Source organism: Manis javanica, chromosome 15 (genome assembly GCF_040802235.1).
Source record: "Manis javanica isolate MJ-LG chromosome 15, MJ_LKY, whole genome shotgun sequence".
Lineage (NCBI taxonomy): Eukaryota > Metazoa > Chordata > Mammalia > Pholidota > Manidae > Manis > Manis javanica.
In genome coordinates this window covers 29,141,602-29,167,161 of record NC_133170.1, presented here as the reverse complement: position 1 = coordinate 29,167,161, position 25,560 = coordinate 29,141,602, and the positions used below count along the sequence as shown (strand labels likewise).

The following is a 25,560-nucleotide window of genomic DNA, read 5'->3' as shown; positions in this document are numbered from 1 at the left end:
TAAGCTCTAAAAAAGAGGCAGGGCAAGTAGTATGCCCCTTTGACGGATGGGGAAACCAGAGAAACCAAGTCACTGGCTCAAAGCCACTAAACAAGTTTTAGCACAGCAAGGACGCGGGCCTGGTGCCCTGGGGCCAAGTCCGGGGCTCTGGCCACTGGCAGTGGGACGGCTTCCCTGGCTCCCAGCCCAGATGCCGCCTTGTCTGAGCTGCTGTGATGACCATTGCTGATGCCCTCCCTCTGATGTCTTCCCCAGGATCAGGCAGCTAAGGACAAGGCTCTGCAGAGCATGGCCACCATGTCGTCCGCCCAGATCATCTCTGCCACAGCCTTCCACAGTAAAATGGCCCTCGCCCGGGGCCCAGGCTACCCAGCAGTCTCAGGGGTAAGTGGGGCTGCCTGGAGCCAGAGGTCAAGCCCGCCCCCACTTCTGAGGAGCCCGAGGTACCAGCCAGACAAAATTTCTCTCACTCGAGTCCTCTCGGGCCAGGAGAGCCAGGGAGAAGGAGGGACCAGGGACTAAGGGGCCATGTGAGGTCCCGGAATCTCAACTACATTCTTGGGCCTTGGCCGTGACACCACAGACCTTTCACACAGGGCAAGACTGCCCCCTTAGCTGACGGACTGAGGAGCTGCCGACTGGGCCCCACGCGCAGATGAGAAGGCCGAGGCCCCAGGGGCGGGGGCTGGAGCCTGAGGCTTTGGCACAGCAGCGTGTTCCCTCCCCCATCGGCCTTGTGCCTGCCCCCCCCTTGGGCTCTCAGTGCTGTCCACCTGCGGGGGGGCTGGCCACTATTCAGGAACAAACTCTTGTTCAAATTTTAAATTTCTCAGCCTAATAATGGGCCTCTTACCACAGCCAGGTTGGCCACACTTTCAGAAAGGCCCCTCCTGTCCAGGGCTGTGTTCTCGCAGGGCTTTCTTGGCTGTAGGGACTAGATGGCTCTTCAAGATGCATCCACGGTCCATCTAGGCACTGGGGGAAGGGACAGTAACAGGCCCTGGGCTGGCAAGCCTCCTTTCCAGCAGTTTTCACTGTGGTCCTCTGGGACGTTAGATAGATGTGATACAAAGTGACTGCAGAAGGAAGTGTGGGGCGCTTAGAACTAAACACGTTTTCTGACTGCAGAACCGTTCAGAGCCTGACTTGCTGCCCTGCACGGTTGGCCTCTAAGGGAGGAACCCAGTTTACCATGTTCACCAAACCTGGTGTTCCTGCCATGGAGCACCGTGGCAGCAGAGCCTGAAATGCTTTGGGACGCAGCTGTAGGCTAGTGTTAGCCTTAGCCCTCTCCCTGCCGCCCCCAGGAGCTGGGCTCGCAGCCTCACCTTCAGCCCAGGCCTCTGCCCTGTCTGCCTGCACCCCGCGTCCACACGCATGAGAGCAGTGCTCACTCTGCATGTTTTGCCTCCCCAGTTTTGGCAAGGAGCTTTGCCAGGCCAAGCCGGAACATCCCATGAGTGAGTATGCCTGCTACCAGCGCTCCCTGACCTACACTTGAGCCCATAAATTCGTGCAGTTGAGTCTGGCCCCCAGGCTGGGATGGGCTGCGGTCTAGGGCTGGCCTCTCAGGACAGTCTGAGCTTGGGGATTGGGCTCCTGCTCTGGCATCAGCTGCATCTACAGTGCCGACACTCTGGGGTGGCATTTGCTGAAGCTCCTGTCTGTCATGGGCATAGCAAGGCCAGAGCTTGGGACCCCAGAGGAAGGAGGCTAGGGCCAAACCTGTGGGGGCCTGCGGGGCAGGGAGGAGCAAAGGGTGGGTTTTTCCAATACACGTGCTGCTTCTGTGGATCAGCAGGAAGCCCGAGGGAGTTGGCAGGGAGGGAGTGGGAGACCAAAGCCCACCAAGACCACTGCTGGCCAGGCCATTGGGGCCGGCCCCGCAGAGAGCTTTGGGCCACTACTCAAGGCTGCCAGGCTGTAGCCTGCCCGACAGCTTATACCTCTTCCCCTGTGTCTCCACAGTGTGAAACCTTTCTCTCAACAAACCTACACTGTCCAGCCTGCACTGCCTCTGCCAGGTGGGTCGGCTGCTCACATCCCAGCCCTGCAGCTCCTGCATTGAGGCCGAGGCACCCGGCAGCTGGACCCCCATAGATGCCACCTGCATGTGCTCAGACCGAACATCCCAGCTGCTGGGCCCCACCCCACTCCCTGGTCCCAGTGTGCACCGCCTTTGCCAGAGCCCCTCGGGCCTCTCCGGTCCCCTGTCTTCCTCCTCAGCTTGGGCTCAGGGCTTGCAGGGTGTGTACAGTGCAAAGGGCGGTGCCTGTGCCCTGGGGCAGCTGCTCAGCCTGGCCACCCTCATGTGCTGCATGTGGGCCCCGTACACCTTGGCTTGGGGTGGCCTTCCTGGTGACGCTGTAACTCACCTTCAACGGGAGGTCCGAGGAGAGCACAGCTTTCCAGCCCGGAGCCCCTGGGGAGCCGGGAGCCCTCCTGGGAGAAGTCCAGGCGGGTGGGGCCGCACAGGGTCCCGGCCCTCTCACAGCGCAGGGGAGGGCAGGACGACTGGCCCGTCCATGCCTCTTTCTCATGAGGGCCCCTCACCACCTCCCCATCTGTAGAGCCAGATGGGGCCCTCACCAGCCAGCTTTCCTGGCCTGGGGCACCGCCACCTGCCTGTAGGCTGGCCTGGCTTTTCCTGCTGAGAGCGCCCAGGCTCCTGACGGCTGCTCTCTCAGCCCTGCCTCCACCTCTCCTCCCTGGGACATTGCCTTTGCTCAGCCCCCAGATCTTGCCAGGGTTCCTGCAGCGGCCTCTTAACCAGCTCCAGCTCCTCCCTACACCCTGTAATTCACCCCACCGAGCTTTTCAAAGCACCATGCCCCCCATGTTGCTTCCAGGCTTAAAGTCCCGTCTTGGCTCCCCTGAACTCTGTGCTGACCTCCGCCTTCTCTCCCTGCTCCCCTGTCCACTCCTACCCCGCCCTGCCTTGGCCCTGGCTCAGGTTTTCCTCCTGCCAGTCTCTTCGCACTGCCCCGCCCGGGTTAGGCGTCCCCACCGGGCACTGGACCCTCTGTGTTGTCACTGTCTGGGTGCCTGGGCAGGGTCTGTGACTGCTTCTTGCCAGTCCGGTATCCAGCTGTGCCCGTACGTAGTGCTGGGACAAATGAATGATTCAACTGCTGCATTAAGCACGAGCCGTCACCCCTTGTGTGGCCCTAGAGCCACCTCTCGGACTGGTTCCTCTTCACCTCCAGAACTCCTGCCTCAGCACACTGCTCCCACCCTCTGTACATCCCACCGTCACCAAGGCCTGGGCTTCGCTCCCTTAGTGTCCCCCCAGTGTCCCCTCCTCTCCCCTGCACTGTGGTAGATCAGGCCTTCCTCACTGTCCCGCCTGGGAAGAGCTGCCAGGCCCAGCTGTCCGCTCTGCCTCCAGCCCTTCCTCCGCTCGGGAGCAGGGTCTTCCAGAAAGTTGAGTCTGGTCATTTTAATGCCCTGCTTAAAACACTTTCTCTTCTGAGCTCAGGCTAAAATTCCTGCTGCTCTGTACCCCTGCCCATCTCTTTAGCCTTGTTTCCTGCCAGGGGCACAAAGCCACCCTTCTCTCCAGTTCTACCAAAGACAGAGCGTCCAGACCCTGAGCTTCCTGCATTCCCTACCTTTGCCTGAGCTGGAACCCCCTTGCCTGTCTTCACTGCCTTCCCTGTACTTCCTAACTTCTTCAAGCCTCCCCTTCTGTCCCAACCACCCCCGAGGTGGGTGCTGAGCACAGGCCTTGTCTGTTTTACACTGTTAGTTACTTCCTTTATTAGCAAACCTGCATCAAGGTCCTCTTCTGGGCCAGGCACTGTCCTAGGGGTTGAGAGACCACAGTGAACTGAACAGAAAACTTCCTGTCCTCACAGGCTTGTGTTGTAGTAACTGATTTGTGTGACCATCTCCCAGACTGCACCAGCAGCTCCTCAAGGGCAGGACCCTAGCTGTGCTGTTCTGGAAGCCTCCGTCTCACAGGCATCCTGGTCCCAAGCAGCATCTGCTCTCCCTTGAGTGTAGTTCTGTGCAGCGGCCCAAGGGGCTGAGCTGCACCAGGCTGAGCCCTCCCTGCCAGGCTTTGCGCCCCTCCCCACTACCCCTGCGGGGAGGCCCAGTTTGGGGAGGCAGGAGATGCCCTCACCAGCACAGGGTCTCCCTGGTGGGCCTAGGGTCCTCACAGAGGCTGTCACGGGGGCTGCGCATGGACTGGTCCCCATGCCCTTCCCTGCTGTGTGCAGGCTTTGAGTCTTCTCCTGCGGGACCCACCCCTTCGCCCTCAGCACCCCCGGCACCCCCGTGGCAGGGCCGCAGCGTGGCCAGCTCCAAGCTCTGGATGTTGGAATTCTCTGCCTTCCTGGAGCAGCAGCAGGACCCTGACTCGGTAGGTCCTGGCCCCAGTGCCCAGCTCTCCTGCCTCCCCTGTGCTGGGAGCCTCCTTCCCCCATACCTTCTGCCTTCTCTGGCTCCCTTTTCCACCTGCATCTGCCCTTCTGTCCTGGGCCTCCACTTCTGGGGTTGACTTAGGGTCCCTCTCCCCCCCAGCCTTCCGCCCCCTCCGCCCTTGCCTCCCCTTTCCTTCCTCCCTCCACCCACCTCTTTCCCCACAGTTGATTGGCCCCTCCCCACCCCTCCCTGGCCTGGGTCCATCCGCCCAGGGGCTCTGAGGAGCAGACAGGAAGCTGTGTCTGACCCACATCCTCTAGGGCACCAGCAGGGAGCAGGGCCCTGCCCCCAACCCATCCTCTTCCGTGTCCCCTGTCCTGGGGGCCAGCATCAACTGCAGAGGTCAAAGGCGCTAGCTGACCTGCTGGATGAGGCTGGACCCACAGGATGCCAGAGCCTGGGGACTTCGCAGACCTTTTCACATGGACATTTTCAAACTTGTTTTTTAGCCTAGGGTCCCATTAACAAAACTGTTCCTTAGATGCCCAGAGCATACAAGAAAAGGAGACTTTCTTGGGTTGTAGCAAGGTGTCTGTGCAGGGCACAGAAGCAGCCCAGCCCCACCTCTAAGAGTAGAGCACCATTTGAAAGCACTTACCTAGGTCAGTGGTCTTACATCACAGACACACTAATCGAGGCCCAGAGACAGAAGATGCCTTACCTGGGGATACTTAGTGAGAGGCAGGAGGAAGAGTAATACGAACAACTGCCAGGGAGCGCTGGGCATGGCACCAGATGCTTCAGTCCTGCCCACGTTGCTTTGCAGTCCATCGTTTTACTGTCTCCATTTTACCAGTGGAGAAACTGAGGCCCCCTGAGGCAAAGTGACCTGCTCCGGCCACATGGCTGGGATCTAGCTCTGACCTGTCTGCCCACGGCCTCCCACACCTCTCACACCAGCTGTCTTCTCCACAGTACAACAAGCACCTGTTTGTGCACATCGGCCAGTCCAGTCCAAGCTACAGTGACCCCTACCTCGAAGCCGTGGACATCCGCCAGATCTACGACAAATTCCCAGAGAAAAAGGGTGGACTCAAGGAGCTTTTTGAACGGGGACCTTCCAATGCCTTCTTTCTCGTGAAGTTCTGGGTAAGCCCTTTGATACACTGCCCTGTCCAGCCCCCAGTCTGCGGACGAGGAGGAGGACAGGAGGAGAGTGGCATAAGGTGCCCTTTCCGTGGGGAAAACCTGGGACCAGCATGAAGGCGAGAAGCACGCACAGAATGGTTGCCCTGGGATGGGAGGCCCGACAAGGAGTGGGGCAGCTGGGCTCGGAGAGGGCCCTTTCCTTGACAGGGGATGGTGGCCACAAAGGGGCTGCAGTGCTGGAAAAAGACCCACTGGAGATACCGAGGGAGGGGTAGGTGGAGAGCCAGCACGGACTCGTTGGATGCCAAGCCCTGAACTGGTTTCAGGGCCCGGAGCAGGGCAGCTGTTGGGCTGGACAGGGCTTGCAGAGTGGACTGGCGGGCTGGGACAGGTCACCGCAGATGCAGCACCCACACCCACCCAGCTTCCCAAACAGCTCAGCCCGCAGGCGTGGCCTCTGCTGTCCTCCCCGTCTCAGCCCTGGATGAGTGCCGCCTCCTCTGAGACCTGGAGACGAGGTGCCTGCGCTGGAAGCCTGCCTGCCAGGGGGCCCAGTACACACGGAAAGGGATGCAGGGAAGAGGGTCAGACACGGGCAAATGAAGCCAGTGACAAGGAAGTGCAAGAAATCCTGGCTTGGTGCTGAGAGGAGGTGGGAGCCTTTGGGTAGTTTCAAAGCATTGGTGCTGGGCTGGAGGCTCTGCCCATGCTCCTCTGCCAGCACCCTGTGGGCCTGGCGAGGCCCAGGACACAGCCACGCTGAAGATGGAGCCTTTCAGTACCTCTTGCCCAGAGACCCTTATATGGTCACAGACCACTTTGATCTGAAAGCTTTACTTTTCCTAGAAATAGGCATATTCACACAAAAGTTTATATAAATTCCAGGTGGCTTACAGGCCCTTGCTGGGAAGCCCATGCTGAGTTCTGGTCCCCAGTCAAGCCCACAGGCTGGCTCTCTCCAGCAAGACAGGTGCCGAGCCTGAGACTGGGACTCCTGATCTTTAAGATGCTCAAATTTGTACATTCTGTAAGACAGCTTGTCTGCAAGGAGGAGGGAAGCGTGCTCTGCACCTCCAGGGATTATTAGGCAGAGCCTGGGGGGGCCCAAGGAAGTGAGCTCCAGTGGGGAAGGTCATGGTATGAATGTCTGAGAGCAAATGATGGAACTTAAACTGGGAAGGTGAGTTAGACCCTGGAAGGAGGTCCTGATCATACTTAAGTCTGGGTTTAAATCTTTGTTGGGATAAAAAGTAGGTAACATTTTCTTTTACTTTATCTAATTTTTAAATCAGTGTGTGTTCATAGATATTAATTAATCCCAAGAGGCTTATAATAAAAAGCATCAGATTTTTGCCCCCTTCCTCCCCAGCCCCAGTCCAATCCCCAGAGGCAGTATAAATTTTTGCTGCTTATTCTGGGTTTTGTCTCCTTAGTTCAGAATCATATGCTTATATTGCCATACTTTGATGTCATGACTAAGACATTGTGTATTCCATAATAGTAGGAAGACCTGAGTCATAGCACACCACTTGCCCTCTCATCATTACAGACTTTAATAAAAGCAACATGACATTTACATTTTTTGACAATGTAAATTGACCACCAGAGAACCAAGAATTATGCTTATTATGTGATGACATACTATGATTACATTTCATTTCTTGTACTTTTTTTTCCTACAAATAAATTACTTTCTCACTTGCATGTTTCTGAATAAATCTAATATTAAAAATTTACAAATTGCTCCATCATAACCACCATATAAAATTGAAAAAAAAAAAAGGTTTTCCTCAGCTCCTCAAACCTATAAGTTGATTTATCAGTTCCCCCTTTCTCCTAATGATCTTCTGCTCATTCTGAATGAGTTGTTCTCCAGACGTGCTCTGCTATTGTCATCCAGGAGCCTGCTTTTACTGCTCTCCTATGTATTGAATCTACAGTTTCCTAGAGCTCATGGTTCTCTCTGTTTTGGTGACCTCCCCTCTCCCCTTCTCATTTGGCTGGAACACATTCTCTAGTACCTTCCTAAGAAGAGATGCATGGTAGATAAATGTTCCAAGTCTTCGCCTGTTTGAATGTCATTTTTTTGTACTTGATGGATAGTTGGACTGGTATAGAATCTAGATCATAAATGTTTTACCCTAGACATGATTTTTAAGAATCATTTTTTAATGCAGTGCTTCACTGCCTTCTGACATAAGCAGTCTGATAGCATTCTGATTCTCTATCCTTGGTTATATAACTTGTTATGATTTTTTTTGTGTCTGAAAGTTTTGAATTTCCTTTCCCTCCCTGAAGTTCTTATATTTCACTTTGGTGAGCTTCGAATATGTGTGTTCTGCTTTCTCTGAGCCAGGAACTTGGTAGGCACTTTTAATCATGTCTCTTAATTTGGGGAAATTTACTCATCTTTCCTTCTGTTTCCTCTGTGCTTTTCCAGGAACCCCTATTAGTCTGATGTTGGATCTCCTGGATTTATCCTCTATGGTTTTTACCATTTCTTTTTTTTCCAACTAATTTTCTTGGAGATTTCCTTAACTTTATCTTCTAATTCTTCTGTGTTAGTCAAGAGTACATCTGAGTGTACATTACATAAAAACTACAGTAACCATAGGATACATAAATGTTTTTTTTTCCTTCAAGTAAAGTATGTCTGGAGGTAAGACTCTCCAGGGCTGGTCCAGTAGCTCCTTGAAGTCACCAGAGACCTTTTTTTCCTTCTCTGTTGGTCATCCTTAGCGCATGGCTTTTGTCCTCAAGGTCGTGGCCTCTGGGGTTCTAGCCATCATACATTCCAGCCATCAGAAAGGGGGAGGCCAACTTAGCTCCCTTTGTGTAGCCTTCCTGCGAGTCCCACACAACACTTAATTAGTCGTATGATTGCACCTGGCTGCAAAGGATCCAGGAAAATGTACTCTGTTGGTTGAATAAATTGCCGTTCTGAATAAATCAAGCTTCTGTGACGAGAGGCGATGGATGGGTCTTTTAGCTGCTGGTGTGCCATAGTTCAATTGATGGCATTTTTCTTTCTTAGTGGCTCAGAAAATCATGGTGCATCACATAGTTAATGGTGAATTATATTAATGGAATATGGTGGCATTTTCTGCCCCTTCTATCAAATATTTAATTTTGACCTGACACTGTTTAGTCCTCTGTCTTGTCCTTTGACTGCATCCTGATCTTGTTTCATGGCTATGGTTTTTCTGTTACCATTCTGAGGAGAGGAAGTAAGAATCATCTTTTAGGTTTTCTTCTGCTCCCTTCCTTGTCTTTGTTTCCTTTTAGTCCTTTTTTCTGTCTGTTTTGGTCTCTGTCTTTCAAGTTGGAGGGTTTTCTCAAATGTCTATAATCCTTGGCTATGTTTTTGGTCCACATTTTTTTTTAAGGACCATATAATTCACTTACATATAATTTACCTACTTAAAGTGTACATTTCAATATGTTTTAGTGTATTCAGAATTGTGCAACCAATTTTAGAGTGTTTTCATCATCCCCTAAATAAACCCAACCACCGCCCTTCTCAGCCCCTACCACATACCCCCAGCCTTAGGCAACCATTAATCTCTTCCTATTGCTATAGCTTTGCCTGTTCTGGACATTTCATATCCATAGAATCACATAGTATGTGTGGTCTTTTGTGACCGACTTCTTTCACTTAGCGTGGTGTTTTGAAGGCTCAGCTTTAGGGTGGTGGGCGTCAGTACCTCACCACTTCACAGGCGGTGGTCATTATGGTTTTGATTTGCACTTGCCTGTTCCTGCTGGGCATTCATATGTCTTCCTTGGAGAAATGTCTGTTCAGGGCCTTGGCCCACACAAATCAGGTTATCTGTCTTATTATTCAGTTCTGGGTTCTTCATACATTATATATAGATGTCCCCTATCACGTATGTGATTTGTAGACACTATCCCATTCTGTTGTCTGTCTTTTCACATTCTTGAGAGTGTCCTGTGAGGCACAAACGTTTTTCATTTTGATGAAGTCCAGTTCATCCTTTCTCTTGTTTGCACCATTTGTCCATACTTAACAGTGACCGGAAGCTCTGTGTCCAAGGTAGGACTTGTCACCTCATCGGCATCCCTTTAAGGTGATTGTTTTATTGAGGAAACTAATAAATGTCACTGTGTTTACTAGACTTGTGTTTTTTTTTTTTTCTTCTGAGATGGCTCAGTTTTTTCAGAGCAGGCTCCTTAAACTTGCCCCTGGCAGGGTCACTGGCAGCCTAGCGAAGGGGCAGGGGAGAGGCGAGGGACCCAGCCGTCCCTTAGGAGGCTTCCCTTAGTTCTCCTGTCTTGTCACCCTCCCCTGACATGCCCAGTGTCCCTGAAACCCGAGCCTTCCTGTTTAATCTTTGGAGATGGTCACCACTTTCTGAAGACGGTCCTCTCCTGATGGGCTGGAGAGGTGGGCTGGAGGTCTGGCCCAGCCATGCACAGCCTCCTGGTCAGCCCCGTGTCATGTCCTGCGCCTTCCCCTCTCGTCCCGAGCGGCTCGGCCTCTTCTTGGGAACATCAGCTCACTTTTTGTCACCCCGTGGAGGGCACTCTTGGGCTGTAATTTCTTTTCTTGCCTCCTTGGGCTCCACGGAATGCCTCCCGGCTCTGAGCAGCCCCCAGTCTCCTTGAATTCGGCGCCCTCTTGTCAGTCTGGTCTCCTCTGTTTTTTTCCGCCTCTGTGGTGCAGTTCTACTCGGCTCTCCGGAAGGGGAATCGTGAAATTGCTTGGATGATCAGTCTCCCCTTTTAACCAGGTGTCCGGGAAAATGAACTCTGACCTGAGTTCACCTCTAATGGAAAGGGAATCATTGTTAGGAAGGCTGGAGGATCTAGAGGAAGAAAGTTCTGGATTGACTACTAATGTCTGCCATGGATGTAGCTGGGGAAGATAGTGGCATATTTCTTACATATTGGCCATTCCCTCTCCTTAGGTAATGAGACATCATTGAAGGTTTTTGAGCAAAGCATGACATGTACTTCGTTGATAAATGAGCCATCCAGATTTGCAGGAGATGGCTCTGATGGAGGCCCAGCAGAGATGTCCGCCTCTTAGGACCACAGCCAGAAAGGCTGGCTTTAGAGAGTGACTTTGAGGCAAGATGTCCACCTCCTTTTTTTCAGGAAGGGCTTAAACCATCTCACTTCACTTTTTCTCTAAACTTCCAGCCCTGGACATGAAAATCAGAACCAAGAGGCTTGGCTGCATGCCGCCAGTTAGCATCGCCAGCAGGCAGCCCGCAGAGGCAGCTCCTATTTCCTGCTGTGTGTCAGTAGGCTCCTGGCCTTCCCCTGGGGAAGCCTACCCCCTCTCTGAGTGATCCCTGCCCTGCAGCCCCCCAAATCTGTCCAAGCTTAGTCTTGGCTTGGGAAAAGGAGCTTGAGTGAGGTGATTCGTGGTGTTTTCCAGCACTGCTTCAAGCTATCCTGAGGGTACAGTTTAGGGTCAGAAGGGAGACCTGGTTGGCAAGAGGCATTCAGGGAACACTTCCCTAGAGGGGAGAGGTGGCATATTTCTGGCCCTTTCCATTAGCTCCTGCCTTTTAGTTGTTGATAATATTCTGTATTCTTCTAGTCACCATCTAGACGAGGACCATCTTAGGCCTCCTGTTTCATAAGGGGGGGAAACTGAGGCATGGAGTAAGCAAGGCCTGGCTCTGAGACACCCAGCCAGGGCGAGCCTCTCTCCTGTGGCCCTTCCTCTGATAGCCACACTGTGAGGTGGGTCAGGGTGGTTGGTGGAAGATTGCACCACGCACTCGATGTTCCCCATCCCATGTGTATTAGCATGTTTCATCCCTGCAGCATCCCCAAGAGGAGGTATACTTGACAGCCTCATTCCACAGAGGGAAAACTGAGGCACAGAGAGGTAAAATGACTTACAAAGGTCCCCTATTTCACAGTGGCAGAACTGGGATGCAGACCCATGCAGAATGGCTCAGGGGCAGGTGCCCAGAAGCACCACACTAAGCTGTCTTCCCTTGCAGAGTGACTGGGGTGCCCTCTGTGTGGGGTCCTGGTACTCCTGTTGGAGAAGGCTCTGCACTGCCTGAACTGGTCCCCAGGTCCCCGGGATGGCAGGCGGGGGCAGCATGGGGACATTCGGGGCGCTGCTGAGTTAGGCCTTCGGGTTCTCTGGAGCCCAAACTGCCTTCCAGGAAAATGGGGAGGCTTGTTCTGCCTGTACATCAAAGCTGGCAGGTGGGGAGGAGGAGCCAGAATGTCCTCCTGCAGCCCTGCTGTGCCCATGGCCTCCCCTTCCTTCTGGCTCTTTGCAGGTGGATGGGAGAAGTGGAGAAGGGAGGGGACGGTTGGTGCCGAGTGCATATGATCAGCAGGTTCCATGTGTGGCCTTTGTGCTCTGACCATGTGCATGCACACGGCCTGTGCTTTGTGGATCCCTTGTCTTGCAGAAGCTCCTGCTCCAAGTGGGAGAATCCAGAGCAGATCTCAGGGTCCTGGGGCAGTAACCACTGTCTGGGGAGTGTTGTGGGCCAGAAGCAGGGCTCCTGCAGGATGTTAAGGGAGAGTAAGGTGAGGCCTGAGCTGGATGTAGAGGCTCTAGTCTTGGTTCTGCCATTTGTGAGCTGTGTCCTGAGCAAATTGTGGCTTCTCTGGGTCCCTGTTTTTCCATCCAAAAAGCCAGCAATTTGTTCTGAGGGCTTGCAAGGGGCTGTGTCTCTGTGGCCCCTGATGTGTGTGGAGTCAGCCAACAGTGAAGACAGGCCATGCGCCTGCCTCGTCCCTGTCCCTTGCCTGAGCCCTGAGAGCCAGGCCCTCTCTGAAGGCCAGAGGCTTGAGCGGGCTGGGGACGGGCACAGTCAGAGGTGGGGCATGCTGCGGCCTGGGTACCTTGGCAGCCACCTGGTCCCTCCGGTGCTGTGGAGGCAGAGGCAGAGGAGAAGTTCAAATTTGTGATGTGGGGCAAAGATGCTCCTTTGCGAACCATGCTACTTTTGGTCAACCACAGGGTCCCACAGGCAGCCCTGGTGTCCCCAGCCATCTGGAACCCTCTTCTCCTGTGCCCTGGCCTGCTGTCAGCTGGTGTGACACTGGCCACACACAGTTAGGAAGGGAAGCTGCACAGCTGAGAAACAGTGCTGCCTCCCCCACCCCCTCAACGCCTTCCTTTCTGTTCCAGGGCCTGGAGCATGCGTGGCGGTGTCGCTCAGAGCCCTCTTGGACTGGGAGGATTTTGCCGTCCCCATCCGTCCTCTTAGCCCCTCCCACTGAAAGGCGCTGTTATTGGTGGGACTGTGGTGGTAATTCATAGGTTCCCGGACTACCAGGACAGATCATTTCCAGCTGGAAATGGCATCTGGCTACAGGAGGGGTTGACTGTGAGGCTGTGCTCGGTCAATGGGAAGTTTGGGGTTTGGAGCAGGGACTGAGAAGCTGGAGTCCCTCTCTCTCCCCCAGAATATGTGAGGCCAGCAGAGACCACTTCTGTCTTGAGGTGGGTGGGGCAGGGGACCCCTGACCCTGCTGGCCGTTAACCAGTCCCCACCTTGAAGCTGCAGGGCAGGGCTGAGCTGACACGCCGAGGCAGGAGCGCGCCCCAGTCATCCTCGCGTCCCGGCCTGCTGTTCCCTGCTGTTCCCTGTGCGGCCCTGACATTTCCCCCAGGCGCATACCAGCACAGGACAATGAAGCTGAACCCCCCGGCCCCCACACTGGCTGGGCTGCCTGGGCTCATCTGTCAGTCACCCGATCCCCCGCACCTGCTCCAGGCTAGGCTGTGCTCACTCGCATGGCTATGAATAGGGAGGAGGGAGGGCAGCGGGGCATTTAGGGGGCAGGAGGATGAGGGGGCGCCTCTCGGGGTGATGGGGGTGCAGTGTCCCTCTCAGGCTGAGAAAGGGGAGAAGCGGAGCTTGTTTGGGGGAGGTTGCTAGCTGGGCCGGAAGCACCTGCAGAAAAGCCGAGGAGAGGGTGGGAGGCCGGGGATCAGAGGACAGGACAGGCGCCCGAGTGCACCCTCCGAGTCTCCGGGTCCATGCAGCATAGCCGCAGGGGTGGCTCCTGGGCAGGTTCTGGGCAGATTTCTGATGATCCCTTGTAGGATTTCTCTCTCTCCCGCCCTCTCTCTCTCTTTCCCCTCCTCTATGTACCACTCAACCCTCAGCTCATTCATTCCACTTGCTCTCCTCCTAGTATAAGTTCCTTGAGAGTAGAGGCAACATCTGATCCACCTGGGCCCCGCTCCCCTGGCCAGGCTGGGCCGAGGCAGGATTAGTAGATGACCCTGGGATTGGAGGGGCAGGTGAGGCCAGAGACCCCGTGTATTTGGGGTGGGGGCAGAGCTGGGGTTCAGAGGACTCCCAGAGAAGAGGAGATAGTAGGTCCTTCCTTGTGGCCAAGAGACCTCTCTCCTTACCCAGAGGTGAGAGGTTGACAGCCACATGCAGCCTTTATTAAAGGTTCCCCTGCCCTGGGTGGGCCCAAGCCCTGAGGAACACTTTGTTCTTGCTTCCAGGGGGCTTCCCATCTGGAAGGGGGCCAGGCCATCTGAACAGATTCTGCCAGTGCAGGGTGACCAGGGGCTGGCCAGATAGACAGCTGTGGGGATCCTGGGAAAAGCTGGGAGGGGTCGTGCCAGCCCTGCCTGAGCACAGCATTCTTTCAGGTGGCACATGAATAACCATTTCTTCTTGGATAGTTAGTGATTATTTTCATGTATACTAGAAAATATAGAACCTCAGATTTCATGAGTATATTCCTTAAAATGGAGTTAAGATATAGAAATGAGTGTATTTGAAAGAAACCTTTAGGGGTATAGTGGGGCATGTGGTAGGTGGCATTAATCAGAGGAGGCTGGCAGTGGCTAAAGCCTGAGAGGCATCACTTTTATGCTCTGGCCTCATCCCCCAGCCAGCGCCACCCCTCATCCACCTCTCCATGTTCAGGTGCCTGCCCTTCCCAGGCGGCTGGGTGTCCTGCCAGTCTTTCTCAGGCATAGTCCACGCCTCTGCCCTGTGCTTCTAGCTGCAGCATATTTTGAGCACACAAACTGTCCCGCAGGCCTTTTTAAGTCTGACAAACTTGGTCTCCCAGGAGGAGCATATGACTTAGTAGAGAAAATACGAGACAGAAAGCCAGATTTTGGTCCCCGTTCACCTAGTACTTAACTGTAAGGCTGTGGGCCAGTCACAGCTGCGATTCATTCCCAGCCCACCGGAGGCCTGGCTAAGTCTGTTTAGGCAGATTCAGGTCCCTGAACCTGCCTTCTGCACCCGCACCACACAGTGGGCAGCCCCGAGGCCAGCTAGGGGTGGGATGGAGGTATTTACAACACTGCTGTTTATTTCAGAGGCTGAGTATTGATCTGAGTGTAGCATTATTCCTTTTTTCTCTCTTGCTAGTGGCATCATTAAAGCCATTGCAGAGCATAGTAAAACTTACACCATTCTATTTCAACATGAAAACAGCGTTTTTTTCCCTCATCAGAGAAGTAACACATCGTCATTCTGTTCCAGAACCAGATTTTCTTTTCCCCACTCAATAATATGTTGTAGTCAATTCACTGTGGAAAATTCAAGTCCTTCTCAACATTTTTTGTGGCTACATAACATTTCTATTATGCCATTGGACATTCAACGCCCGCCTGCCAAGCTAGGGAGCATTCTTGCTCTGAGAACCTTTCTCCAAAGGAGAGGAAAATAATGTCCGAGCGCCCTCTGGAGGCCAATAACGGAACTGCCTAGTGCCTGGCTCAGCGGTGCCAGAACCTTCCTAGAGTTCTGGTCTGGGGCTCCCCCTGCATTTATGGAGCTGTACTCTGGATCCAGCTTGGTAGTGATTTAGGACTAGTTGTGTGTGGGGTAGGAGAGACTTTACCCTAAGAATAAGGCTTCTGTAGTCCGTGCACGTCTTCTGAGTCTTCAATTGCTCTGTTAGCACCCCGGGCTCAGACAGGACGATTCGATGTGGAGCCTGAGCTCTGGGGATGGGGACCCCAAGTGGCCTAGGGCTTCAGAAATACAGTCTTGTCTTCAGCGTCTCTGAGGCACTGGAGTCCTGTGTCTCCCTTCCTCTCCTGTGGCTGTTTGGGACAGTCACTGTAGCCTGAATTTCTGGGGCCTGTCACTACCAAGCCGCATGGCCCTGCACAAGGCCTATGGATGGGGAGCTTCACTGATCAAACTGATCAAATCCTCCCTGACTCCTCTCCCAGGGAACGGGTGTGAAAATCCTGGTTTGATTCCACCTTTTCTAAAAGGGAAATTTCAAATCAACCTCACATCCAGCAGGAGGTGTTCTAGGCTGTGCTTTCAGTAGGGCCAGGAGGACAGGTTGTTCGGGGACTGTGGAGAAGCTGGTGGAGGGGACCAGGGGCTCGTGAGCCAGGCTGGGGAGTGAGACACATGTTCTCTTGTAGCAAAGGGGCCGAGTGAGAGGGTTTTAACCACAGCGTGGTGCAGTCAGACTTGTATTTTTGAAGAGAACTCTCAGAGCAGCTAGAATGAATCAAAGGGAAGACTAGTGTCAGGAGACTGGAGGCTGAACCAGAAATGTAAAGCAGTCAAGGGTGACAGGACTCAATAATGCCATCAAGATGGGCAAGAGGCCATCCCCCAGAGCATTGGCAGGGGCTGGTGACCTGCTGGACCAGAGGATGAGGAATAGTGGAGTCCCAGCCTCCCCTCCTACTCCCCCTGTTCCAGCCTTCCATTCTCACTTTCTATCCTCCTGCTTTCTTCATCATCAAAATTGACTCTGGAAAGAATGTGATACATTAATTTATACTAAAATAGAAATGACTGATATATTCAGGTGTTTGCAATTTAGTAAGGACAGAGCCTTAGACTATAACACCTGAAGTCCTATAGATAAAATCTGGGGCCCTACCTGATGGATATGTTGCTACCTGAGTGAGCAGCTGTGGCCTGAAACTAATGCAGGGCCATGAATTATTTTCCATTGTTTAGGCAACACACCCTGATTTTATACCAGGCCTGGATGTGTAGAAGGAGGAAACTTTCCAAGATCCTATTGTCCAAGCTCTTTTTAAGCCCTCCGGTTGCTTCCTGGCCTTAGACCCTGGACTGTAGCCCCAGACGTCTCCTTGGCTCTGCCCCCAGTAGGTCCCTGCTGACTTATCTGTATGCTTCTTGGCCTCCCCATGTCTCCCTCCAGGCAGACCTCAACACCAACATTGAGGATGAAGGCAGCTCCTTCTATGGGGTCTCCAGCCAGTACGAGAGTCCTGAGAACATGATAATCACCTGCTCCACCAAGGTCTGCTCTTTCGGCAAGCAAGTGGTAGAGAAGGTGGAGGTAGGAGGCCATCTGGGGCACCTGTTACACTGGACCTTTCCACCAATTTGGGCTCGTCTTCATTCCTGTCCTCATCTCTTTCCCCGTATTTGTCTGAATTCATGGAAGTCTTACCCTCCCAGTCTCTCGGTTATCAGTAACTCACCTCATGTCCACCACAACCATGTGCCAGGCTAGCACCCAGGAAGACAGTCCCCCATCCCAGTGCTCAGCCCTGGCCACGCCGTCCTTCACCTGGGAGCTTTGGAAACACACCAGTGGCGACCCACTCCCCAGCACTTAACCCAGCCTCTAGGGAGGAATCTGGGCGATAGTGGCTTGTAAACAGCCTGCCAAGCTATTTATTTAAATCACACTTTTATTTTGAGATAATTGCAGATCCGTATGTGATTGTAATCCCATTGATGCCTCCCCCAGCTCCCCCAAAGGCAGCATCTTGCATACCTAGAGCACACAGTTGTGGCACCAGGAAAGCAACATCGAAGCAACACAGCCGTCAAGTTCAGGGGTCCCCAGGCACTCTGTGCAGCCAGGGTTGGGCTGTCACTTTCTCCCAGTGCCCAGTGCTGCCCCTCTTCCATCTTTAAGCTCCCTTCTCTGATCCCCGGTTTCTGCCTGTCCCTGAGGGAGGAGGCAGGCTCTGTTCTCAACCAGGCCTCCTTCCTTTTCTTCCCACATAAGAGCCAGTGGGTCTTGGAGCTTCCCCGTGGACTTAGGCCTGGGCTGCACATGGTCAAAAGAGATTTTAAGCCCCTGCTGTTCCCTGGGTCCTACAGACAGAGTATGCCCGCTATGAGAATGGCCACTACTCATACCGCATCCACCGGTCCCCGCTCTGTGAGTACATGATCAACTTCATCCACAAGCTGAAGCACCTGCCGGAGAAGTACATGATGAACAGCGTGCTGGAGAACTTCACCATCCTGCAGGTGGCTGGCGGGAGCCGGTGGGCGGTAGGGGAGTGGCGGGCTTGCTTCTGGGGCCTTGACCATCTTCTTTTCCCTCACCTGCAGGTGGTCACCAACAGAGACACCCAGGAGACCTTGCTGTGCATTGCCTATGTCTTTGAGGTGTCAGCCAGTGAGCACGGGGCCCAGCACCACATCTACCGGCTGGTGAAAGAATAAGAGACACGGGGAGCAGGGAGGGGGGGGAGACATCATGTGTGCAGGGACATGGGGAGGGGACCTGCGGTGATAGCCCCTGAAGGGCCACGGTTGCTGAGAGGTCGTGACCCTTTCTGCCCAGGAACAAACTGCCTGAACCTGCAGTGCCCGAGCCCAGATAAACGCGGGGTGTCATGACTTCAGAGGGCCTGACCTGTGGTGTGGGCCTTAGGAGGGACTGTGGGAGAAAGGGGCAGCCTGGGAAGCAGGCCAGAAGCAGCCCCAGACGCTTCCCAGCAGTTCTGAAGCCAGCGCCCCGGCGGACTCAGCTGTCCATGTCGCCAGACGCTGAAGCATGAGGCGGATGGTCCCTGTGCTGCGCTCTGCCAGCCACGCCGGGAGGCCCAAGGATGGGCACACAGGACCCCGTCCTGTGCATGCCCGTGCATGTGCCCACTAGGGCCCCTCTGTGGCCATCGCCCCGGGACAGTCTGGGGGAGGCCTGGCCCAGCCCAGGGTGCGGGTTTTAGTGAGGTGGTGGTAACAGTTGTAAGGTTGAAAGGCACATGGTCAGAGCTCTTTAAGCAAATTTCATCTGTCTTCAGTGGGCATGGATTGCAGGTCCACACCGGCTGCTTGGGGCAACTGGTCCCAGGCCAGAGCAGCTCAAGACAGGGAAGGCAGGTATGGCCGAGCCGAGCCAGCCTGCCGCGTTTCAGGGGTGAGGCTGGCATCACGCAGTGTCGTGAAGGCTGAGGAGGGCAGTCAAAGGCCTGTGATGGACCCGTGGCCTCTGCGACTCCCCAGCTGTGCCTTCTGTGAGTCTCAGCTCAGCCTGCCTGGAGCCGGGGCAGGCCTTCCACTACCACCCCAGACAGTGTCTGTGTTCCCTGGGGGTGGAGGAGAAGGAGCATGGGACCCCCTCTGGGCCTCGAGGGGTCCCCTGGGTCATTGCTTCCTAGAACTAGCACGCACTCTAGGTTTCCGCAGACCTGGCTTCGGCCCCACTGCTCCTGGCTGTCTAACCTTGGGTGAATTTGTCCACTTTCTGAGCCTTAGTGTCCTGTCTCGCCGGCCTTGGGAGGCCTCAGGGAGGGGAGAGTCTGTCTGTAAAGTGCCTGGGGCAACAGGCATAAGCGACTTCCTGCCTTAGGGCTCCCCTCCCGCAGGGCCACGCGGCCTGACTCTTTGCTGCCACCTAGTGGCTTTCTGGTATCATCCCTGACGGGAGGTAACTCCGGGAATCTGGGGTCAAGGGGAGCTGCAGGTTCACTGTGTGCCCAGCTCTGCGGGGCATGTATGGGAATACAGAGAGGAGGAAGATGGCACCTAGGAGGTGTTATGGAGTGGCGGTTAGGAGCAAGAGCTCTGGAGTCAGACTGCTGGGATTGGAATCCTGGTTCTCAGCTGCTGACTAGCTGTGTGACCTTGGGGCAAGTCACCTACTTTCACTGTGCCTCAGTTTCCCCATCTGTAAAATGGGTATGATAATAGTACCTACCTCGTATATGTAGAGTGCCTAGCCTAGTGCTGAGCACATCAGTGTGTTCAGTGAATATAAATTATTATGAAGAGAGGAGCTGGCCATCTAAGGAGTCAGGTTGGAAAACTCCTGAGTGAGGCTGGTGGATCCTCAGAGTGGCTGGAATTCAGAGATGGGAGAGGGCAGGCTGTGGGAGATCCAGGGAGGGGGTCGCAGTTGAGAGGCGGTCCGGTAAAGGGTGGGCAGCGTTCAGAGGAGCAGACAGGAAGAAGGCTGGCAGCGTTCGGATGGTGGGGAGAAGCCCACTGCCCCGTGTGCGCCATCCTCCACGGCCACACTCCTCTCTTCACCCCAGAGCAGCCTGAACCACACATTCTGGGCCGCTGCAAACCTCGTGCTGAGCCTCCCAGCTCCACTGCCAGTGGAAATGGCTCTCACAGGATGTGCTGTGGAGACGGGGCATGGGGCCCTGGGTCCCCGGGCGGGTGGCATGTGCTCATGTGTGCAGGTGTGTTTGTATAAGGCTCCCCCAGCCCCCACCCCAGCATCACAGTCCTCACCATCTCCCCTTGCCCTTCTCCCCTCCCCTATTCCTGGGCCTGGGCCTGTTTGGGTGGGGGCTGCTCACGAAGCCTGCCCTTCTCGCTTGACTGTGAACCTTCAGACAAATGCTTCTGAAGGACGTGTGAGCAGCCCCCTGGCCATGGCTGGGATGCACACATTCAGGAGGTGATCTTCTTGTGTTGCAGGTGGGAGGGAGTCAGTGCAGATCCTGCTGGGGCCAGGTGCGGGCTGAGCTTTCCCTTCTCTTTATGAACTGACCTCAGAGGCCTAATGGAGAGTCACTTACCTACAGCGTAAATTCCAGACTAGTCAGCCATGGAGAATGCAGATGGGGTGTCCTCTCCCCCTGGTGTGCAGACTTGGAGGACAGGCGGGAGGCCTGGCCCAGTCTGCCTCCTGCAGCCTCACCTGACCCTCACCTGTGTTCTGAATTGTGTACCCTTCCCAGCACCTCCCCCTGCCTTTTGGCCTCTGTTCCACACGATCCGGCCAGCATCGCCCACCCCGCTCTCCCTGGAAGTTGGTTGCCCATTCTCAAGGGCCAAGGCTAGTCACTCCTGCCCTTGTGTGGCAGAAGCATTTCCGCCCATGATCGTTTGGAGCACCTGTTAACCTGGTGCCGGAACACAGGTGTCTTGTTGTCTCTTTTCATCATCTCCTGCTAGGTTCTGTGCTCTCCCCATTTTACAGATGAGGAAAGTTGGGGCACAGAGAGGGGAACTCACTTGCTTGGCATATCACTGCCTCTATTCATTCACTTCGCAGATATTCACTTCACTTCTGCTTTGTGCCGGATACTGGGAATGTATCAATGACCAAGACAGAAGAGGCCCTTGGGGAGCTTATGTTTTACTGAGGAAGAAAGAGTAAACAAGCAGGTAAACAGGCCATGTAGCCTGTGATATGTCAGGAAACGAGGGTGCAGAGGTTGAGGGTCACTGGGGAGCCTCTCTACAGCCTGGGGAGGGTGAGGAAAGGCCTTCTTAGGAGAGGCAGGAGGGTGGCTGGCATGTCCCAGCCACAGAGAGGAGCGAGTGTCGGGAATAAGGAGAGATGAGTGGGGAGCTGTGGAGGCAGGCAGGGGCTCCTCCTGCCCAGCCAGCCAGCCAGGTGGGGGCAGCCGGCCAGTGGGGAACAGCCGGCCAGGTGGGGGGCAGCCGGCCATCCGGCTCCCTCTGCAGGCCAACAGCCCCTCACTTGGTAAGGACTGTGGATTTTATTCCATGTGAAGGGAGATCTTGGAAGTGTGTTAATCCAGGGAGTCTTTTTGATCTGATTTTAGAAAACTCTGGGATTGCCATGGACTGCAGAGAAGCACGTGTGACTGTCTGCTTCTCAGCCAGTCTCTCCTCCCGGACTCACTGTCTGTGGGTGGAGGCAATGGATTTCCTGGTTCTGTAAACTGAACGTGGTGTTCTGGAACATAGCAGGTGCCCGGGAACCATTTGATGAATGAGTGCATGTGTCCAAGGCAGTGCGATCCACACCGTTTGGGCCTGGAAGGTGAGAGGGGTCCCTGAGCCCCTTGCCCTACTGTCACCACGTAGGGCCAGCAGCCACGTTGTTGAGATGGGGACATGGGAACGGACCGCCCATCCCATGGAGTCTGATGTTGACTGAGCACACTGTGCCCAGGGGCCACCAGAGACCTCCCATAGGGTGGGATGGTCCTAATGAGAGAGAAACCCACCAGAAGGGACTTGGGGCGTGTGCCTGCTTGTGTGCATGCGTGTGCAGACACAGGCTCTGCCCTTTCAGGACTGAAGCTGGTAGCGTGAGGACCAAGGGGCAGCCAAGGGGCTTCCTGGCTCAGGCCCCCACATTCGGGGTGCTTGGTCCAGCACCCGCTCCCTCTCCCCAGTGGGCGGGTTCAGAGGACAGTGGGCTCCGTAGTGACTGGAGCTGAAGGGCGGCCATCCCTTGTGAGCAGCAGTGTGGCAGCAGGGAGCCCCTGACACCTGGCAGGACTAGGCCAGGTGCAGGCTCACCTGGGCCGCACCTGCACAGGGTAGGGAGGTAAGGGACAGCGGCAGTGCATTTGGTTTTACCTCAGGGACAGTGACACCAGTGGTTACTGTTTGACCCCTTCTTTATCCATATGTCAGCTCCCAGAATGCAAACGAGAAGCTTTTCCCCAAAGAGTTAAATCTACATCAGTTGGTCTTAAGGACTTCAACCCTGGAGTGGGGCTGATCGAGGGCTGAACTGGCTTCTTACAAGTGTGGTCTTGGGCAAATGACTTAGCCTTCGTGGCCTCATCTGTGAAGTGGGGATAACAGGGCTTCAACTTCCAGCTGCTGTTGGAAGGAAGGAGTGTGGCTGTGAGCATGAAGGCGGGTGCCGAACTGGGCTCCCAGTGCACCCTCAGAGAGCTGGGCAGCTGGGCGTGTAAAGCCTGCCCTGACCCAGCTCTCCCACCCCCAGAACACACGCACTTGACTTTCATCCTCACCCCTTATCAGAAATGGAAGGAAGTTCCTAACTGGGAAAATAATTCTGTGGCCTATGTGGGTGAGGCAGAGTCCCCAGGGAAGGTTTGAAAGGGAGGACTGGACGAATGGTGGGCGAAGCCACTCTGAACAAGAAACGTCGGAATTTGGTTTTTGTTTAATTCCTGAGAAAGGTCAGGGAGAGGTTTGGTCCAGTACCTTTTCGGAAGGCTGAAGCCCGCTAGTGGAAGTGGCAAAGGGTCTTTTTAAGCTCATGGATGTCTAATATTCAACTTTAAGTTTTTTGTATTTTTGCTATGTAAACCCCCTTTGTCTCTCCAAATCTTCAGTAAAGTCAGCTACTGACACACAGGCCCTTGTGAGTCATTTCTTTTTACAGAAATAAAAGTATCTCATCTGTCAATAGAGCAGAAAAACTGCAGACTGGAGCCATGGAAAGAGCCAGGCCAGCAGGAGCCGGAGCTCAGAGCCACCGAGAGCTGCCTGCCCAGCCAGCCCAGGCCCCTGCGGGAACAGGAAGCCCTCGAGTTGCCGGCAAACGCGAGGTCAAGTCCCAGACCATGACACTGGGCCATCAGAGAACAAGTCCTTGGCTGCATCTGGGTTACATAAATTCCTTACCACCTCCTAAGTGGGGCGGTTCTGACACCAGGTTCCGTGAGCACTGCTGTATTTTGAAAACATAGCATTAGGGACTTAATAGAAACAAACAGACACAAAAACCATTGGATTTGAAAAGCAGTCAGGTTAAGAGATCTAGGCACTGGTGGGATGCGGTCTCTCACTTGGCATCATAGGAAGTTGATTTCAGCCCTTGACCTAGGAGTGAGTGGGCCCACAGGACTGGCTTGCTAACCAGAACGACCTTATTGATCAGCCCCTTGATTAATTCACATCGGGCAGGGCGGCTGCCAAGTCGTGGGGTGCACGTCTGCTTGTCAGCACCTCCTTTCTCCCCCTGGGAAGAAAGAAATCTATCACTGGTGGTTGGTGGCTTCTGCATATGTTCAAACAGGGTGTTGGGTGAGCTTAAAGGACTGTATGCCATCAATGTGGCAGCACAGGCTGGTGCCCTGTGCCCACTTGGGGAGTTCTCCCAAGGAATCCTATGTTCTGGACATTGGTGAGGGATGGCTTCTTCTTTGGCACCACAAGTCCCATGACATCATGCTGAAAAGCTTCAATGCTTGTGAATATCCCATCCAGTCCGCAAACACTACCGAACCCCTGACCTGCATTAGCTGCCGCACTGCATTCGTTCTGCCTGGTTTCAGGGTCTGAAGGGCATAATCTGAAGCCCTGTTTACCTGAAGCAAATACTCCCCACTTCTCTCCCTGTCTGCCTTGACAGGGCCTGTGGTCACAGTCTCAGTCCAAGGCTGGACCAGCAGCCTGACGCCATTCCCTCATCTTTAGGTCTGGGAGTGTGGAGGCCAGGTGGCCTTTGTGTATTTTCTGTGGCTCAGATTTGTGGGCCACCCTGGGCACCATAGACAGGCTTACAGTTTGGGATGGAGGAACAGAAGGAAAGGGAAAGGAGCCAGCAAACAGGGAAGGGGTGAGAGAAGAGCAGGGCTGGGAGTGCCATCACTATCATCCAAGGCTGGTCCTCTCGGGCACTGCTGGCAGCAATTCGGGGTGCAGGTGGCTGGTATGGCTCAGCCGTCATACTGACACACAGCAAACATGTACTGAGCACATACTGTTTGCCAAGCAGTGTTCTCAGTGCTGAGGGGCCGGGAAAAAGGATGAATTATTTGCTCTTACGGACTTGCCATTCTAGTGGGGGAGGCTGATAAGAAGTAGCAAGAAAAGAACAGGAAGCAATTAGAGCTTTGATGAAAATAAAATGGGATAAAGTATGAGAACAGGGTTTGGCCATATCCAACCCACCCAATGACTCCCACTTTTTGGATAGCCTGGGAGCTAAGAATGGTTTCTACATTTTTAACTGGTTGACAAAAAAAAATCGAAAGGAGACAAACACTTGTGACCTCTGAAAATGATCTGCCATTCCATTTCAGGGTCCAAAAGTGCAGTCTTCCTGGAACAGAGCCTCTGTCGCTGGGGCCTGCTGTTGATGGCTGCTTGCCTGCTGTGGCATGGTGCTGAGTGGTGGCTGGGCTCCGACCGCGGGCCAGTGTGGAGGGCCTGGCTGCTCTGCCCACCTGCGGGGCTCCTGTTAGGAAGTGTATTTCTTTAAGGTGTTTCTTTCTAGCCAGGTCAGGTTCCGTGGGAAGGGCTCCTCCAGTTCCTTGTGGGGGAGAACTGGCCCCAACATCCTTTCAACCACATGGGAGAAAAGTGCTGGGGGTGTCTCAGCATTCAGAATGGACGCCTTCATCACCCCCCCATTCTCTGCACGGTACTCTGTTTCCAGCTGGCCCTCGTGCCCCTAGCCCAGTGACACCCCCTGTTGCCCTCTCCCAGGGGGAAGAACCCCTAGCTTCTGCTTGAGTGGAGGAAGCATCCCCAGCTGCATGGGGTTGAGAAGAGGACTTGGGGGATCATGTGGAATGGAATTTGAGCAATCTGGCACCTCCATTTCCAGAAACACCTGGTGCCATCAATTCTTGGCTTCTGGGAGTTTTGTGGCATCACTGATTGTGTTCTGTTTTGGCTTTCTCTGGGTTAGGATTCCACTTTCTTGGGCTGACTAAATCAATTGGCACCCATCTTCCTGTTTTCCAGCTTCCAAATTTCTGTCACTGTTATTTCCTCTACAGTGCTGTCTGTCTGTTAGGGTTCATACCCTTAACGAATCCCTTCATGGTCATCTGGGAAGGGTTTGCATCCCAACGCTTTTGTCCTGATTGACTTCTTCAAAATACCACTCTGACTTGTGTGAAGATGGGCAGTAGGAAGCAGGAGTGAAAGCAGGCACCTCCCCTCCCCGCCACAACCCAACCCCATTAAGTTACTGCGAAGGTCCAGGCAAGAGATGATGTTAGTGAGGGAATGAAGGAAAGCGGGTTACCTAGAGATAGGTTTTGGAGATAGTCAGCATGACTTCCTGATGGCTTGGGTGTAGTGAGTGTGCGAAAGTGAGGAGTCAAGATTAACTCTTAATTTCCCTGGTTTAAGTCACTGGTGCCATTTACTATGATGGGAAAACTCAGGGAGGAGCAAAATTGTGGGTGGGGGTCAAGGATTAAGGTTGAGATGCCTG

At 54.2% G+C, this 25,560-nt stretch overlaps 1 protein-coding gene across 9 annotated transcripts in view; it reads left to right on the top strand.

The window, feature by feature from the left end:
- The window catches only part of TEAD4 (TEA domain transcription factor 4), an 88,150-nt gene that overhangs the window by 46,421 nt on the left and 16,169 nt on the right, over positions 1-25,560 (top strand). For 7 of the 9 annotated variants that reach the window (XM_073222877.1, XM_073222876.1, XM_073222874.1 and 4 more), the window contains 8 exons: positions 256-384; positions 1,417-1,460; positions 1,969-2,024; positions 4,224-4,366; positions 5,344-5,517; positions 16,648-16,788; positions 17,565-17,717; positions 17,802-22,743. In XM_073222877.1, coding sequence (XP_073078978.1) covers positions 256-384; positions 1,417-1,460; positions 1,969-2,024; positions 4,224-4,366; positions 5,344-5,517; positions 16,648-16,788; positions 17,565-17,717; positions 17,802-17,915 — 954 coding nt within the window. In that variant the 3' untranslated portion in view covers positions 17,916-22,743. Of the gene's footprint in view, positions 1-255; positions 385-1,416; positions 1,461-1,968; positions 2,025-4,223; positions 4,367-5,343; positions 5,518-16,647; positions 16,789-17,564; positions 17,718-17,801; positions 22,744-22,797; positions 22,937-25,560 lie in introns of those variants that run through there. The other 2 variants (XR_012125599.1, XM_073222873.1) reach the window with 2 other exon arrangements.